The sequence below is a fragment of the Perca flavescens genome, chromosome 12 (assembly GCF_004354835.1).
Source record: "Perca flavescens isolate YP-PL-M2 chromosome 12, PFLA_1.0, whole genome shotgun sequence".
Lineage (NCBI taxonomy): Eukaryota > Metazoa > Chordata > Actinopteri > Perciformes > Percidae > Perca > Perca flavescens.
Genome location: NC_041342.1, coordinates 16,414,535 through 16,431,732, shown reverse-complemented (window position 1 = coordinate 16,431,732; position 17,198 = coordinate 16,414,535). Strand labels below are relative to the sequence as shown.

Here is a 17,198-nt window from a genome sequence, read left to right as displayed (position 1 = left end):
ACTGTCAACATGGCAGCCTGCATGGTGCCTGTGGATTACCGTAGAGCTTAACAAGTAGTTTAACCCAATGTTCTTGTTATCACTGAAATAAGCATAGAACATGTTTCAGTTACTCTGCTGTAGAGCAAGCATCACTGCTCCGGTGCGGTCATTGTCGTTACACCCGCGATGCAATAAAACAGCAGATATATGGAGACTTTCACGGTAGGGTAATGTGGTAACTATAACGTTAGTGTAGCTATAATGACAGTCGACCGGTAACGTTAGCTCCTAGCTATATATGTTAGTCAGTCAAAACTGAAAAGCTAGGCCTACTTTGATTTTTAGAGACAGCTTGACATAGCTGGTTTTCTCTATTGTTCGGATTGTTCGTATTTAAGTTTGTTATTTTGAGTTAAATAAAGTTGTAACAATGCTGATTTTAATAACCATGTATGTTTGATGTTTTAAATAATAAATTGTATGCTGCAGTCAGGTTTTGAAAATAGGAATTGAATCTAGATTGACTACTAAGGTAAAAACAGTTGGTTATTTCTCTCCCCCTCTCTTCCTGTTTCTTGCAGATAGATTAGGTTAAAACCAACTATTAGCATATGAAGAGAAACGTCTCTTTGAGTCTCCAATCTCCTGGTGCCTAGTCTGGGTTAGAACAAAGGAAATGCATATCTCTGTAGAATCGGCACTACCATGATAAACAACCTTAGTCTGTGACCTGAAATTCAGAGGTGTGTCCTTATCCTGAGAGACAGGAATATAATTTGGATCCTGAGATGATCCCAGGATAGTGACCCCACAAGGGAAGCATGTCTTCCAGTCCACTGCTGGCAGTGTTTTCATGTTTTATGTTTGATTGTTTTTGTCGTGTCGTTTTCATCGTGTGGTTCATTAAACCTTTTGCTTAATCTTTCAATTAGACCCCAGCCTCTCCTTCTTCCTCAGAAATCAAAAAAACACGTCTTTTAGAGACAGTAATCATAAACAGGCGATTAATCGATCGACAGAAAATGTAAAAATAATTTTCATGCTTAAGTTGAACTTAAAAAAAGTATACTCAAATGCCCTTCACATTCCGAAAAAACTTTACTGTCTGTCATTATAGAAAATCGCCCATGTAGAGTAAAAATAGTATAAGTCCTAATGTAATAACTCCAAATGCCTAATATTATTAATATTATTTTTCATATCCAGGTGGTACATATCTCCACGTTCTCTAGTATACAGCTCCTCACAGCAGCCTGGAAATGCTGTCAGTCGTATCTGGAGCCTCACTCAGAGAGCTGTCCGCCACTACACAACCCGAACGTCCAAACCAAAAGGATTGGCCCTGAAGTTCATCCTGGGACCAGCGGTACTCACTGTCTCTGCACGGCTGTTCTGCCATGCAGCTCACTGCGAGGCAGATGTGAATAACAACACCCTGGTGGAACTTGTAGCCAAAAACCCTGTCCCTGAGTTCAAATGGCATATCCTGTGGGAATTTGTCAAACCTCAGCTGTTTGCTCTTATTGGTGCTGTTGTGGTAAGCTTGAATCACTTCTCTTAAATGTAATGTCCGTTTTTCTAAAATAAAATTTGATTAACATAGTGACCTGCCATTCCTGCTGATCACCTAAATTGATTATTTTTCTTCTTAGCTTGCTTTTGGTGCAGCTATCTTGAATATCCAAATCCCCTTGATTCTTGGGGATCTGGTAAATGTTGTGGCACGTTACCTGAGAGAACAGACTGGGAATTATTTCCATGAGATGAGAGGTCCTGCACTGAAACTACTTGGACTGTATGGCATCCAAGTAAGTAAACAATAAATGCTCTAAGCAGTTGCACAACTTAATATGCCTAATGTGCTTTGACAAAAGTCAAGTACTATCTGTCTATGATGGATTAAGTATGGTAGCAGCACACGCCAGTGTCTTATAATAATGATTAAGTTGCAGTAAACATGTGCAGCATTATTTTCTGCCGTTGTTTACCTGCTTTCAAATGGAGATATACTTCTGATATAACAATAATTTCCTGGTCAGCTGTTTTATTTTCACAAGGAGTCTTAATTGTAGCTTTTAAACTTTGCAATTGTAGTACAGGGGATAATAGCTGGACATTTATTTCTCTGTTAATTAACGGAGTATAAATCCAGGGGGCAGATGCAATAAAAGCAACACCTGGACAATATAAAGAAATCCAATCCAACAGCTCTGAGATAAATACCACCTTCATAAAGCTTGTTTTACTATTTTTATTGAAACTATGTAAGAGAAAGGTTGTTCAACTCTATGATACCATTACATTTGAGGCTGTAGTTGGCGTGTTGTTGTATTGGATTACATTAGAAAGTGTAACTGTGGGTAACACATTTTTGTTTAGTCATTCTACCCATTTAGTTATGGCTTGCAGATCACATTGTTTGACAAAGTTATTTTTTCTTAGAGCTATGATGCTTATTACCCTAACCTAGCATGTTCTGTTCCTCACTTTCATTCTGAAAAAAATGTGCATGAAAATATGAAACAGTTATTTATTTTATAATAAATGTATTATATAATAAATGTCACAGCAATTTTCTGGAAAATGGTTTGTTGCTCTGGTCATTAATCACCTGCTTTGTGCAGGGCCTGCTGACAAGTGGCTACATCATTCTGCTTTCAAGGGTGGGGGAGAGAGTGGCAGCAGACATGAGGAAGACCCTTTTTGCATCCTTACTGAGGTACATATTCCTCAATGTTAAAGCAAAAGAATGCATGAATACAGTAAAAGCAATGGTCACCAGACAGGATGTCGTCATGTTTATGCTAATGGCCCTCTATTAAGGGTGGCTTACATCTGCAGTCAAGCGTTTTTAACATTGTCTGTGTTATTCTTGTTGTCTCAGGCAAGATGTGGCTTTCTTTGATGCCAATAAAACTGGGCAGCTGGTGAACCGTTTGACTGCTGACATTCAGGAATTCAAGTCATCCTTTAAATTAGTCATCTCTCAGGTATAAAATGATATATTTGTGTTGTGAAATAATAAGTAATATGCTATATAGGTTTCATTCCTAATTTGTTGCTGTTTTTGCATATTTGCAGGGTCTGCGGAGTATTACACAGACAGTTGGATGTTTCGTCTCTCTCTACATCATCTCCCCCAAACTCACAGGTTTGACGGTAGTTGTCCTCCCCTGTCTGGTGGGAGCAGGGGCTCTCTTTGGCTCATTCCTCCGCAAACTATCCCGTTTGGCTCAGGACCAGGTGATACCAAATGTAGTATTATTATCATTTTGCGCAGAATCTTTGTTAAGACTGCAGTTTCTGACGTAGTCATACTCAGCTTCCCGACCTTGAATTTTGTGGGCGGGGCTAAGTTCGGCTGGCATCCAGGCTAGGCTGCAATATCACAACAGCCAAAATTTAAAAAAAATTAAAAAGCCGTAGATGTACAGTAAGTGAACATAATAGACCTTCTTTACGAAAGTGGGAGACATAGGAGGAGATACTGTAGCTCCTCTAACCCTAACAACTAATATTAATATTACTAATATTAATTAATATAGATCTGATCTTAAGGTCTCATCTTAACATTGTGTTTGATTTAAGGTGGCAAAGGCAACAGGCGTGGCAGATGAGGCACTTGGCAATGTGCGGACAGTAAAAGCTTTTGCGATGGAGGAGCGGGAACTCCAGTAAGTGAAAGTATCATTTTTATATACTCATAGCCCTTGTAGAGGCACAGTATACTGTATGTCAGACATAACGTGTTTATGTCCTTTTCCCCCAGGTTATATGCATATGAAGTTGACAAATCATGTGAAATGAATGAAAATCTTGGTGTTGGAATTGCAGTTTTCCAAGGAATGTCAAACCTGAACTGTTGGTTGCCCTGAACTGTGAGTGTATTTTAACTATGTTAACTGATAAACACAATATTGAGCAGATTGGTGCTGTTTCCCACAATATCCAGTATAGTCATGTTTTTGTGTTGTGTGCTGTTAATACAGGCATTGTCCTAGGAACTATTTTTGCTGGAGGGACTTTAATGTCTAGCAATGAAATGTCCCCTGGAGACCTCATGTCTTTCCTGGTTGCTTCTCAGACTGTTCAGAGGTAAAAGACACAACTTACTATACAGTGATTGCTCTTTATTACCACTTACAATTAAATATATCAGTTTAAATGTAGCTAATGTTAGGATTAACGCCTGTATTCTCTTAATGCTTAGGTCATTGGCCAGTATATCTATCCTTTTTGGACAGGTGAGAAAAAAAGATATACATGTATAATAGACCATGCATTATCTGAAAATGAAGCATTCTATTATGTGTGCATATGTAAAAATCTGAAATATTATTGAGTTAGAAATCAAACTGTTAATCTCTAACATTTGCAACAGATGGTTAGAGGATTAAGCTCTGGGGCCCGGGTCTTTGAATACCTAGCTTTGGTGCCTACCATTCCTCTGTCTGGAGGAGGACGCATCCCATCCAATTCTCTGACAGGAAGAGTGGATTTTATGAACATTTCATTCAGGTTGGAACCTCATCCTAATTCAAGACAATTCTAGACATCAACTGAACATAAATATCAGAGGATCTATCTATTCATTTCTTTTTTGTATATTTATAGCTATCCAACGAGACCTGGCCATCAGATCTTGACAAAGTTCAACTTAACGCTGCCACCTAGTAAAACTGTTGCCATTGTCGGAGAATCTGGAGGAGGTAATTTCCTGTTAATGATTGCAAATGTGCGACATGTGAACAATGCAATGGTGATTTTCTAAATTATTAATTCAATACATTTTAGGAAAGTCCACTGTGGCATCCTTACTGGAGCGTTTCTACAACCCGACCAGCGGCGTGGTAATGTTAGACGGACTTGACATTCGAACACTTGATCTGTCCTGGCTCAGGGGACAAGTCATTGGATTCATCAATCAGGTAAAGATTGTAATCATTAATGCATCCCATTTTTTTTAATAATAATTCAGTTAAATAAAACTATTGATTATGCACATTCATAGCAGTCCAGTTTCCGCTGTAACTTCCACCCTGTAACTTTGCAGGAGCCAGTTTTGTTCGGATCATCTATCATGGACAACATCCGCTTTGGGAAACCTGAGGCCACAGATGCTGAGGTCATTAACGCAGCCAAGCAAGCCAATGCTCACCTCTTCATTACAGGTTTCCCAGACGGCTATAACACTGTGGTTGGTATGTGCTCTCGTTTAGGCATTAACAAACGTCAACATTTGTGTGCCATTTAAATACTAAGCTCTAGATTTCTAAACCCAGGTGAGCGAGGTGCGACGTTATCAGGTGGCCAGAAACAGCGCATTGCCATCGCTCGTGCCTTGATCAAGAACCCCTGCATCCTGGTGCTGGATGAAGCCACCAGCGCCCTGGATGCAGAATCAGAGCGAGTGGTGCAGGAGGCTCTGGACAGGGCCACAAGTGGTCGCACTGTGCTTATCATCGCCCACCGGCTGAGCACCATTCAAGGAGCAGACCTCATCTGTGTCATGAGCAATGGCCGCATTGTAGAGGTGAGGTAGCAGAGTATTCAGAGAAATGGAGGTGCTCTTATCTCCTGTTAAACATCTCGGCTAATATATTGGACTACCTTGTGAGTTCTAAGAAGCACTGAAGAGAATTCACTCGATTCAATGTTCAGTAATACGTAAATATTGGGGCTTCCATCTCAATGTGCTGTGTGTGTAATATAAGTTTTAATTAAATCTGACAGCTAACAGCTTCCTCTTGTCTCTTAGGCTGGGACTCACATGGAACTGCTGAGCAAAGGAGGACTTTACTCTGATCTGATCCGCAGGCAAAGAGCTGAGGGGCAGAAATGAACACACCAAAACTTGTCTACTGTAGAGCTAAACTGAGTAATAAATAAAAATAAAAAAAGAAATTCATAGGAAAGGATTGCCTGAACTGATTTGATGAATTATGTAAAACATGTAATGTAAATCTACCAGCTCTCTGTCTAGCTTTATGACAAACTCTCATATTTATGTATGTGTAATTGTATAAGTGGACCAACTGGATCAGCCTGTGATGATTAACTACACTATTGTACAGTATCTAATTTAAATGGGATTTTATTAACACTGTTTTCTCTTATCCTGTATAGAATTATCAAATATATTGTGGAAGGGGAAAAAAAATAAACTGTGAGTGTACAATGTATTTTCCCTTTTTTTCATGTCTTTTCACAAATACAGGATTGAAGAATCTACAAACTACCTAAATAATGAGCATTGCTTTGTGGATAGTGTCATTTCCTAAAGAGTGAAATATGTTGTGACAGCTGCTAGAAACAATGTAAACTATTTACAGCCACCTTTCAACAGGCTAAGTGTTTGATGCCCAGACAATTTTGAGTGTAGTATGACTTTAATGTCACTTTTGTATGTGTGGCTTTTATTTTATCCATCCCTTGTCTGTACAGTATTTGCACTGAAACAAAGTTGCATGTGGGTAAATATTAGCAATTACTATTCATTAATTGTATTATGTGCTAATTTGCCAAAGGGAACAGGTGTAAAGCTAAGAAAAAAAGTGTTGGCATAATTAACAGACAAATTAGGCATACTAACATATTAGTCTGACAGTTTCTCAGTTTGAGATTAGAGTACAAATAATTGATTTAAGTACAGGAAACACATTTAAGAGGGTACTTTTTTTCAGATATCACATAGGCCTCAATAAGTAAGATACATCCCTCACAGCTGTTATCTTTGACTACAGTATGTGGGTCAATTTGAAGAGTCTGAGATGGTGTGTGTGAACACAGTCGTTTTGCCTGCCTTTTCCAACCAAAGTCTGCCATAAAATGTCTTCAGAAAATGTTGAATCATTGTTGCTGCATCCAGCAATGATTTGCTCTGGTTTTCAAAAGTGTGGCAATTTATAACTTCGGCTTCAGCTGCAGACCGACCAAGAGACATTTGGACACACTGGACTAAACCGTACACTGTTCAAAATAGGTAACTGCATACAATACAGTTAGATGTGATTACTGTGGGCAAGAAGAAACAATAGAGCATATTATACTATATTGTCAGAAATATGAAAAAGAAAGAAATGAGTGTCGAGTACTATTTTGGTATCTACAAATTAATATGATAAAGAATATATGAATTTATTTTTGTATCATTATTTATTTCAGTATTCTGATCCACACCAGTTGGAGGCGGCAATGCAATCGTTGTTTTCCAACCGCCCATAAACCACAAAGAAGAAGAAGATCAACTAGGAGCAGCAAGTTCACATAGCTTTAAGCTAACGCTAGCTATCATAACATTATTAACCCCAATTTGGGGCCTTAATCAGTCATTGTCTTGCTACCTTGTTTAAGGCAGGCTTCATTGGCTAAACATGCAGAAATACGAAAAGCTTGAAAAAAATTGGAGAGGGTAAGTTTCATATGCTTTTTATAAAGTTAATATTAGCTAGCCTGGTTTGCTAACATAGCATTAATGTAGTTGCAATGATAGCTAACGTTAGCTAGATTGTAAGCTTTGTGCCTGCGTTAACTAGCTAGCTAATTACCTTGTTAACCATAAACAAAGCTGTGTGTAACCTTACAGGTTTTACTTGCACTAGAATGTGTTAGTGACATGATCTGTGAGAATATTTCTGCCTGCCAGCATTTACGATATTAACGGTTATTAGCTAACTTTAGCGTCAGGACCACTTGACGTTGCTATGCCATTCATCAATACAATAACTGATTCATTAACCTAGCTAACCTTATAACGTTATATGCTCCGTAGGTACGTATGGGACAGTTTTCAAGGCTAAAAACAGAGAAACCCACGAAATTGTGGCTTTGAAAAGGGTCAGGCTGGACGACGACGACGAGGTAACGTTATGTTTTCAGAATAACAATATTGCATTAACGTTATCGCTAACGTTAGCTAGTTCATTAATATTTTTGCACACCCTGTACAATACCGTACTGCCTTCTTTTCATTTCTAAAACAGCTATATTGTACATATTTGTTAAGTGTCTTTAACATATTTTTTTATTTAAATATTTGTATTCTATTTTTAAGTTCTTGGTTGTTGCAGTACTTTGCTCTATTGTTTTATTGTTTCTGTAGTTATTCCCTTTGTTTATTGTATGCACCAAACAGCCGAAGTAAATTTCATGCAAGTGAAAACTTATTTTGGGATTTTATCAACACAATAAATCTCCTGATAATTTGCTAGCACTTTGTTAGCAGGCTAGTGCCAATCACACTGGGCGTCCTTTCTTTCAGGGGGTGCCAAGTTCTGCTCTGAGAGAAATATGTCTTCTGAAGGAACTAAAGCATAAAAACATTGTCAGGTCAGTCTGCTGAATTTACCTTGTGTTGATGTGGGAGTGACAGGTAGTGTTTCTCTGTTTGTCAGATGAGTTAAAATGCTAATCAGTTTGCTTTCATGTCAACAACCATTACGTCAAAGCTGTTCTGTCTTTTCCAGACTACATGATGTTTTGCACAGTGACAAGAAGTTAACCTTGGTTTTTGAATATTGTGATCAGGTGAGATAGTCGTCCCAAACGTACAGTATGTTTTAATGTGTACCTTTTTTAGTGCTGATGTGTGTCTCTTATCAACTGCAGGATTTGAAGAAGTATTTTGACAGCTGCAATGGGGATCTAGATCCTGAAACTGTGAAGGTGAGAGATAAACATCCTGGATAGTCCACAAAGAGGGTTTAACCAAGGACAGCATGTCTGCTTAAATGCATACTATATAGACAGTTTGGTTTGTAGATAGCCTCATCTTTGGCCTCTGATTGTTATCATTATGTCTGTTGCATCACATACAACTTGGAATTAACTGCTTAAAGATTGTTTTGTCTCTAAACGTTCTCTCTCTGATGCAGTCATTCATGTACCAGCTGTTGAAAGGCCTCGCTTTCTGTCACAGTCGAAATGTTCTTCATAGAGATCTGAAGCCGCAGAATCTCCTCATAAACAGAGTGAGTGTCAGGCTGCACAAACTATGCACACTTGAAATTAGTACATGTGTAAAATGTGGAGCTAAATCTGATGCGCTGTAGTTTTGTATTAGTTTGTTTTAATATAATTTGGTAACTTGTGTCTCTGCCTATAGAATGGGGAGTTGAAGCTGGCTGACTTTGGGTTGGCTCGAGCCTTTGGCATACCTGTGAGGTGTTACTCAGCAGAGGTAGGTTGTACTTCATTAACACATTAAGTGCTAAAAACTGACTTCTTCCATCTTAATATGTGTAACCTGCATGAAATCGCATTGATTTTTGGATCATTCAATAGCTAAAGAAAACATTTTTCTGAGGGATTTTGAATTGGGTGCTAACGATATGAAGAGAATTATCTTCACCTTATATACAAACCACACAATTGGTGACACAAGAGTCCTTAATTGCGTCTCCATATAAATATAATCTTCATTTCTGTTTTGCCAATGCTTTTACAGTATGAGTTGTAGTACTATAACCAGAAATCAGTAGACAGTCTCAGCTTTTTAGTGTGGTATTTTGAGTGCTTTGAGTACTCTGTACTTTTTTGGGTACCGACCGAATTACGTCGATACTACTGTGGACAGATTCACGTTAAATCAAACAGTGCCAAATTTCGGTACCTAAGAGTGCATAAGCTTATCTTTCCTCTCTGCATGTTGACAGACAGCCGGGCTCCGATATGCACACACGCGGATGGAGCAAACTACGTCGTGAAAAGTGGTTACAAGTGTAGTTACAGTTTTCAAAACTTCACGCAGACAGTTTGCTGCGATATGATATTAATGCCGAGGCGAAAGCTGTCGCGGTGCTGTTGCTTGCCGTTACTCTTCCTCTGAGACAAGCGAGCACAACAGTGGTGTCTATGCCCTGGTGATGACTGACAGGCTGAGGTTGTAAGGCAGGGCAACTTTATTTCTATAGCACATTTCAGCAACAAGGCAATTCAAAGTGCTTTACATTAAACATTAAAGACCAATTAAAAATGGTCATGAAAATAAAACAGGCAAAAATAGAATAATATACAAATACAAGAATAAAAGTTACAGTACAGTGTAACAAATGAATAATTATTTGATTTAATAGGTTGTAGGGACGGTTTTGGAAGGGGAGAGGAAGGTGTTTTATTTTTAAGTAAATAGGATAAATAGGTTTGGAATTATTTTTTCAACTGAAATAATTTTTTTGTTATTACAAAGGGAAAGTACAGAAAAAAGGTACCGGAACTGAATTTCAGGTATCTGTGCTGATAAAAATGTGAACGGTACCCAACCCTACTAATCATAAATCAATTGGTAATGAGACAAAAAAAAAAAGGTTGACACCAATTTAGTATCTGATTTATGATGATATGAATAGTAAATTGAAAGCTTTCCGGCTTTGTAGGGCTAGACGACATGATCTAAACATCCATATCTCAGTATAAAAAGTAATAAAAATATGGCTCATCTAACTAGCACACTGCAACAACAATGGCAGATATGTGGCCTCTTCTATAGTGTTCCCTTTTTTAGGCTATTAAAATGCTCTCATTTGTGTGAACTGTCGATAGCCTCAGTTTCTCTGAAGTTAAGCCATTATTTAATGATGGGAGAGAGTCAAACACACAGCAGCATGTGGTTTAACTGGTGTTTTGATGTTTTTGTTGATGCTGATGATATCAAAGAAATGACAGGCAAGTTTCAGATAGGTTTAGTGAAGTTGGTCGGCTGACCTAAGGCCCTGGCCAATCTCATGAGGGGGCACTTGACCCAGGGTGACTACTACTGATCTGAAAATGTAATAAACAGAAAACCTAGAGGGGAACAGAGTTTGAAGCATAGAGAATTTGAAGTAAGGTCATTTTAAAAGGTCATTTCATTTCAGAGGATGTATTACCCTGAGACTCTTAGCACTGGTTCAGCAAGAAGAAATGGATGATCCTACAAATATCTCACACCACACGGATATTCTTTATGCAGTACATGTAGCATAAATTAAATGCCGTAACTGAAGTTCTTATGATGACAGTATGGGGATTTAAACAAAATCCCCATATTATCTATCACTAATATCCACCAAGTCAAATGGTTCAGACATGTGTAGAGTTCCCCACACTTATTTTGAAATTCTACTTCATAAAGTCATTCACCTAGATAAATGAAAAATCCCCCACAACCCAGCAGGTGGGTGGTGTCTTTGAAACCCAAAAAGACAATAAATAAAAAGTGAACATCGCGAATGGTTGTGACTCAATATCTGATGTCTTTAAATTACTTAAATCTATGAGTTTCCAGTTTCTACATATTAAGTTTTCCTTGTAAACATGACTCATGAAAAGTTGTTCTGTAGCAGGTGGTCACATCATTAGCATTCATACTCAATTTAACTTATAAACTTTTCAAGCTGAAATATATGCACTTCAGTCAGCCCACACATTCTCTCTGGGAACTACAACTTTTCTATCATTTAAAATGATAAAATGATTGTCAGTGCACATCACCAAACAAATGTTCATATAACCTTGAAAATAACTCTTAAGACACTCAACATCTGACAAAGCAGCAGTCTGTTAAAGTTGTCCAGAAGGTGTAATGGAAACCAGATGGCTGATGTAAGTTCACCATGTAGTATTTCTGTGCGGCCAAATCCATCTCTTTGTGAAATCGGTGTCCGTACAAACTAACACCCACCCGAGAGAATGGTCATTACACTGAATGCATGAACAATTGTGCTAACACCAGTTTGGCTGTAATAATTGATGTGATTGGATCGAATTCTTACACTTTACTCTGTGATTTGATGTAGGTGGTGACTTTGTGGTACAGGCCTCCAGATGTGCTATTTGGTGCAAAACTTTATTCTACCTCAATTGACATGTGGTCTGCAGGATGCATATTTGCAGGTTTGTTTGTGACTGTTGACGATAGAAGTTGCTCTATTTTTGTCTCTCGAACTTTGTTCTGTTATCTTGTGTGCCTAGGATACCGTTGATACTAATAAAACTAAAATCATAATTCATTTAAATATACTGTATGGCACTTTTGTTAAACATTGCTTTCAGGGTTCAGTATCTTGCAATGCCTAAATTGCCAAGCACCAGTTTTTTTTTTTTTTTTTTATAACAGGTGTTTCAGCTTACTAGAGAATAGCAAAAATAAAAAGATGGTGTAAATTTTGAGCTAAATGTAATTATTAACAATGTACAATTTGTATAATGGGGCAAACCAGGACCACTATGGAAATAAGTTATTTTAACTTTTAGGGGTTTTATCTGGCCATGCTATGTTATGAATGAAAAAGTGTGTTATGCATGTTGTTTTGTGACATAATAAAACTAAACCATATATAAAATGTTAATCGTGTTTCATTTTGATTCCATGTCCCATTCAGAGCTGGCTAATGCTGGAAGGCCTTTATTCCCCGGGAACGATGTGGACGACCAGTTGAAAAGAATCTTCAGATATCTTTTATTTATTTGATCTTTTACATAATTTGTAGGTATTGACAACTTGTGTCTTCTGCTTATAAAGTTTGGTATGTGGGACTCTGAGACCACATAGGTTGTATTCAGGCAGAACTGTTGATTGATACTATGTGATGAATGATTAAAAAAAAGTGTTAACAGGTGGGGCACATCTCTGTTGCAAGAAGTCTTTCTTTAACCACTTGGTACGTTGTTGGGTACACCAACTGAAGAACAGTGGCAGACGATGACAAAACTCCCTGATTACAAGGTAAATTATTAATGCTTTTTATTTTTTATTTTAGAGTATACCCCATGTCTTACTGAACGATTCTTTTTAACTGCTTCTCCTTCTACCTACAGCCATATCCAATGTATCCAGCCACCACCTCACTGGTGAATGTGGTTCCCAAACTAAGTAGCACAGGACGGGATCTACTCCAGGTACTTTGACTTTGTCTACCTTCAGTCAAATATCAAAACACTTTTTTTTACATCTGTGGTCAGTACAAAGGTTCTTTTTTATGTGTGTGTGTGTGTATATATATATATATATATATATATATATATATATATATATATATATATATATATATATATATATATATATAGTTTTCTTTTATAATTGTGCAAATAGTTGAGTAACTTCAGCTAAAATGAACGACCTACCAGTTGTTGCCAATAAACACTTTTGCTTGTAAGATATTACATATTGCTGTTAACTTATTCAAAGTTTCCTTTGATCTCACCCAGAACCTGTTGAAATGTAATCCTGTCCAGAGGATCTCTGCAGAAGAGGCCTTGCAGCACCCTTACTTTGCTGATTTCTGCCCACCCTAAATGCTAAAATGCTCTCGCTAAACCTCAGCCACCAGAACCAATCATCCTTCACTCTGTTGGGTCATTAGGACCAGTCCCAGCAAGGCAAATCCCTCACTGGTTTTCAAACACTCTCTTGCATTTTATTCTGTTGTGCCTCTGTGTGGAACAAAGTCCTGGTGGCTCTGCAAGGTTTTAGGTTCTTTTAAGCTGCCAGCCTGTTTAATTTGGTAAATATACGCCTCCCAGTTAACTAGCACTAATGTGGGAGGGTGCACTATGTGTTGCATCAAATACATTTTTATACCTGTGGAAACAGTTGTAAACAAGACGTACCATTAATTGCTTCCATTAATAGAAGTCTTAACATTGGTGGAGACTGTAGTTTTGATGCCAATACCTGATATTTGAGTTTGAAAAATGTAGATATATTGGCCATCAACACAAAGCATAAACACAAATGTTTGATGAGAATCACTCAAATTTTATTATTAAAGAATTGAGATATGTGTGGACAGACTATTTAATGGTGACACTATTTCTCGATGATCTAAAACATTTGGCATTTCTGTACTGCAGGTTGTTCCTTATTAGCCACAATATACTCTAGTTCTGGTGCTGGTACTTACACATCTGTGATAAGTTAATATCTGCTGATATTTTGGCTCTAGTGATTCCCAGGCAGCTTAGGCTACAATGTTGCGATTTTAATTGCTTGATTTGTCAGTTTTCGAATCAAAAGCGAGCAATTTATTTGAAAATTGTTTAGTTGATGTTAGTTTATTTGTAGGATTGTATGTTATTTTTGTAACACTTTATTTTACAAGTCTGTAATTTATAGAACTACTGCATGTGATTTGGTACTAATTTCTTTCTTTAAAAAAATTCATCTGGAGTAAATATTTACAAATGATTCTTATTATGGAAACTTTATTCTCCATATAATCTAAATTGTATTTAAAGTGTTTCAGTTAGTCTGCATTACACTGACTACATGACTCTGGAGGTTACACTAGCTATTAATTAGACCTGAGTAATTGGAAGTGTACACTGTCTATTTTCCCTGTAATTAGTACCAAAGGACACTTCTTTCCAGGAGATTATTATGCAATTCCAGACCTGTAAAATACACTGTTATATTGTTGTTTTTACCTTTTAGACCAGAATAGACTACAGACTTGTCATTCTGAGGTTTCACATACAAATAGTACATTGTCCCACTACCCATTACAAGATTGTATAAGAGCATGGGAAGCTAATTTATGATTTTCTTTTTTTCCTCAGGCTTTTTTATTTCCCCTCTTGTATTCGTCTTTTGTGCACTTTGTTTTCAATATTAAGTATGTTGAACACTGACAGCCAGGATTATAGCCGGTCATCAATAAATGGGCATATATATATATATATATATATATATATATATATATATATATATATATATATATATATATATATATATATATATATATATATATATATATATATATATATATATATATATATACACACACACAATGACTAGTGGACCATTAGTGACACATTACTTTTTTTTTTTTTTTTTATACTAATGTCTTTTAGCTTTTCTGAAATTATTTTGTAATTGTTTGAATAAGAGATAAAAGCATCCAGGTAATCCACTGATAATCTGAATTTTCATATGATCGTTTTGCACCATTAGCTGATTCCATTCTGGTAATTTATATTAACACAGTTAACAGCTTGCAGTGTTATTTTACTCCGGATTGTTACAGCGCTACTTATCCCATAAAAGGCTACATAATGAGTTGTTTGAAGTAGCTGTGTTAATAGGTAAAAGTTTTATTCACATTTTGTTGACGTAAGACAAGATAATGGATGCATGTATTTATTAATGGTGGAATGTCTGCTCATTTGTTTTTCATTTGTTTAAATGTAGCACAACCTTATTTGGTACCCATATTCTCTTTTTGAATGATTTAATGTTACTCGGATCTATAGCATTTAGCCAGCTCTTTTTAGGATTGTGTGTGTGTGTGTGTGTGTGTGTGTGTGTGTGTGTGTGTGTGTGTGTGTGTGTGTGTGTGTGTGTGTGTGTGTGTGTGTGTGTGTGTGTGTGTGTGTGTGTGTGTGTGTGTGTGTGTGTGTGTGTGTGTGTGTGGATCAAGTTGTAATGAAAACAATCACAAACTCATTTGCTCTCAGTATTTCATTATCCCATTTAGACAAACTGCTGTAGAGTTAGAGAAAAAGTAGAGAAAAGAGAAAAATAGATTTTGCACTTTTTGTTTGCTTTTGTTGGTCAAATTTGGGACAGATGTCAGTGATTCTTTTTGTATATATGTCAGCCAGTAAGACTCAGTTTTCAGTAAAGTGGACATAAATGCATGTTTGCTTTTGAAATTGGAAGTTCGTACTTGACAAAACTGTCTTACCAGAAGGTCCATCCCTATGGTCCATCCATTTAAGTAGCTGTTGTGGAGCTTTCGATCATATCCATAACAACTGAGCAAACTCGGCTGAGGAAGATGGTGTGATATGATTGAAAGCTCCAGAACAGCTACTATATACACCATGTGGTGAGATTATTATTATTTTTTTTTTCTAAACGTTTGATTTCTTTGAAAATTATTTACACAGCTTGCACATTCACAAGTCACCTGGACTATTTTGCATTTTGGAAACATGTTGTAAATAGTAAAAAGAAAAAAAGAATCTTGTAGACTGGATCTCAACTCTTTGTTTACTTACTTTTGTCAGTGTACACCAGCCCAGGCTGCTATAGGTTTGATTAAACTAGCTATGAGCTTTGTTTAAAGGCCTTGAAAACTTAGTTTCAAATACAATATTTTGTCTGTCTGTCTAAATAAGCAACAATCACACTCAGGATATAGTGAGTTTCAGCAAATATGTTTTTATAAAAATTACCTACTGAACCTTTTGTTTAACAATAAACAATTGAGCTAGTCTACTTCATCAGGACTGAATCATGGATGTATTAAGAGAACGGACTGAATGCTTGTAACCTGGCAATATAAGTAAACAACCCACCAATTGTCATTCGATTATTTAAATGTTGCACAATTCTGATAGGTGCACAAAAGTCTGACATCACCTATTTCCAGCGTTGAGCCCACATCTAACCAAAGAGACGAGCTAAAAACAACACAAAAACAGAAATCGGTAAATTTGCCAAAACTGTTTCTAATTTTGTCCTTTTTGAGAATGTGATTGTTTTTTGGGCCTTAAAGTTAGCATGCAGTTTGGTTTGTCAGTAAAGTGACAGTGACTTAAGACTGACTACGTTACACATAGTTAAGTGTATTAACTATTTAATATACAGTTCAGAGTTACAATCACATATCTACAATAAAGTTCACATAAAGCACATAGAGCCAGATGAAGCAAGTTCAATTCCCCAGATGTTTTGTGGATGGAAACCTTGGTGTTACTTTTAAGAACCAGTCTTGAAGGCACATTATGTTCATTTAACCCTTGTATGGTGTTCAGGTCTGTGGGACCAGTTTTCAATGTTTGCCAAAAGAAAAAGTATGCTATTTATTATTTCTTCTAACAAACTCATTGGCCTTGGCTCATTTTCTGTGAAGAACATAAACAATTGCTTATTTTCACCTTTTCTGAGTAAGTCCTGAAAAGTAAGCACCAATAATGATCAAAAATCTTGTTTCTATTTTTTACCTTTTTTATAATTGAATTTCCTTGTTTTCTCACAAAAAACAAAAATGATATGATCATAAATGTGATCTCACAGGGGTAAATGGCAAATATAAACCATAAATGATGTATATATAATTGGTAATTGAACTAAAGTAACCATCTGTTAAGTATTTTTACATAAATTGTTATGGCTGTACTGATTTAAAAGCCCAATAATGTGGTGGGTCCACCAGACCCGGGAACATTGGCTGTGTAACAAAAATATGAAAAACATACAAGGGTTAATCCATATAAAGTGATGGAAAGATATA

The 17,198-nt window shown here is 36.7% G+C and overlaps 2 protein-coding genes across 3 annotated transcripts; both read left to right on the top strand.

The window, feature by feature from the left end:
* Positions 1-7: 7 nt before the first annotated feature.
* abcb8 (ATP-binding cassette, sub-family B (MDR/TAP), member 8) lies at positions 8-6,147 on the top strand. Of its 2 annotated transcripts, XM_028593017.1 has the most exons (16): positions 8-204; positions 1,189-1,519; positions 1,635-1,790; positions 2,607-2,701; positions 2,867-2,972; positions 3,064-3,225; positions 3,571-3,656; positions 3,752-3,843; positions 3,972-4,077; positions 4,193-4,226; positions 4,364-4,500; positions 4,597-4,691; positions 4,777-4,910; positions 5,036-5,183; positions 5,265-5,515; positions 5,741-6,147. In XM_028593017.1, the coding sequence occupies exons 1-16, from the start codon at positions 101-103 to the stop codon at positions 5,822-5,824; spliced, it is 2,121 nt and encodes a 706-aa protein (XP_028448818.1). In that variant the 5' UTR covers positions 8-100; the 3' UTR covers positions 5,825-6,147. The 2 variants fall into 2 exon arrangements, with proteins under 2 accessions (XP_028448818.1, XP_028448817.1); XM_028593016.1 differs by lacking the exons at positions 8-204; positions 1,189-1,519; positions 1,635-1,790; ... (3 more) ...; positions 3,571-3,656; positions 3,752-3,843 and adding an exon at positions 3,854-3,860.
* Positions 6,148-6,772: 625 nt separating this feature from the next.
* cdk5 (cyclin dependent kinase 5) lies at positions 6,773-13,742 on the top strand. Its single transcript, XM_028592913.1, is given in 14 exon segments — positions 6,773-6,964; positions 7,147-7,379; positions 7,381-7,393; positions 7,754-7,842; positions 8,243-8,310; positions 8,448-8,508; positions 8,590-8,646; positions 8,856-8,951; positions 9,086-9,160; positions 11,757-11,853; positions 12,342-12,411; positions 12,625-12,685; positions 12,778-12,858; positions 13,168-13,742. Coding segments are annotated over 13 exon segments (879 nt in total). The 5' UTR covers positions 6,773-6,964; positions 7,147-7,355; the 3' UTR covers positions 13,255-13,742.
* The last annotated feature ends 3,456 nt before the right edge of the window (positions 13,743-17,198 follow it).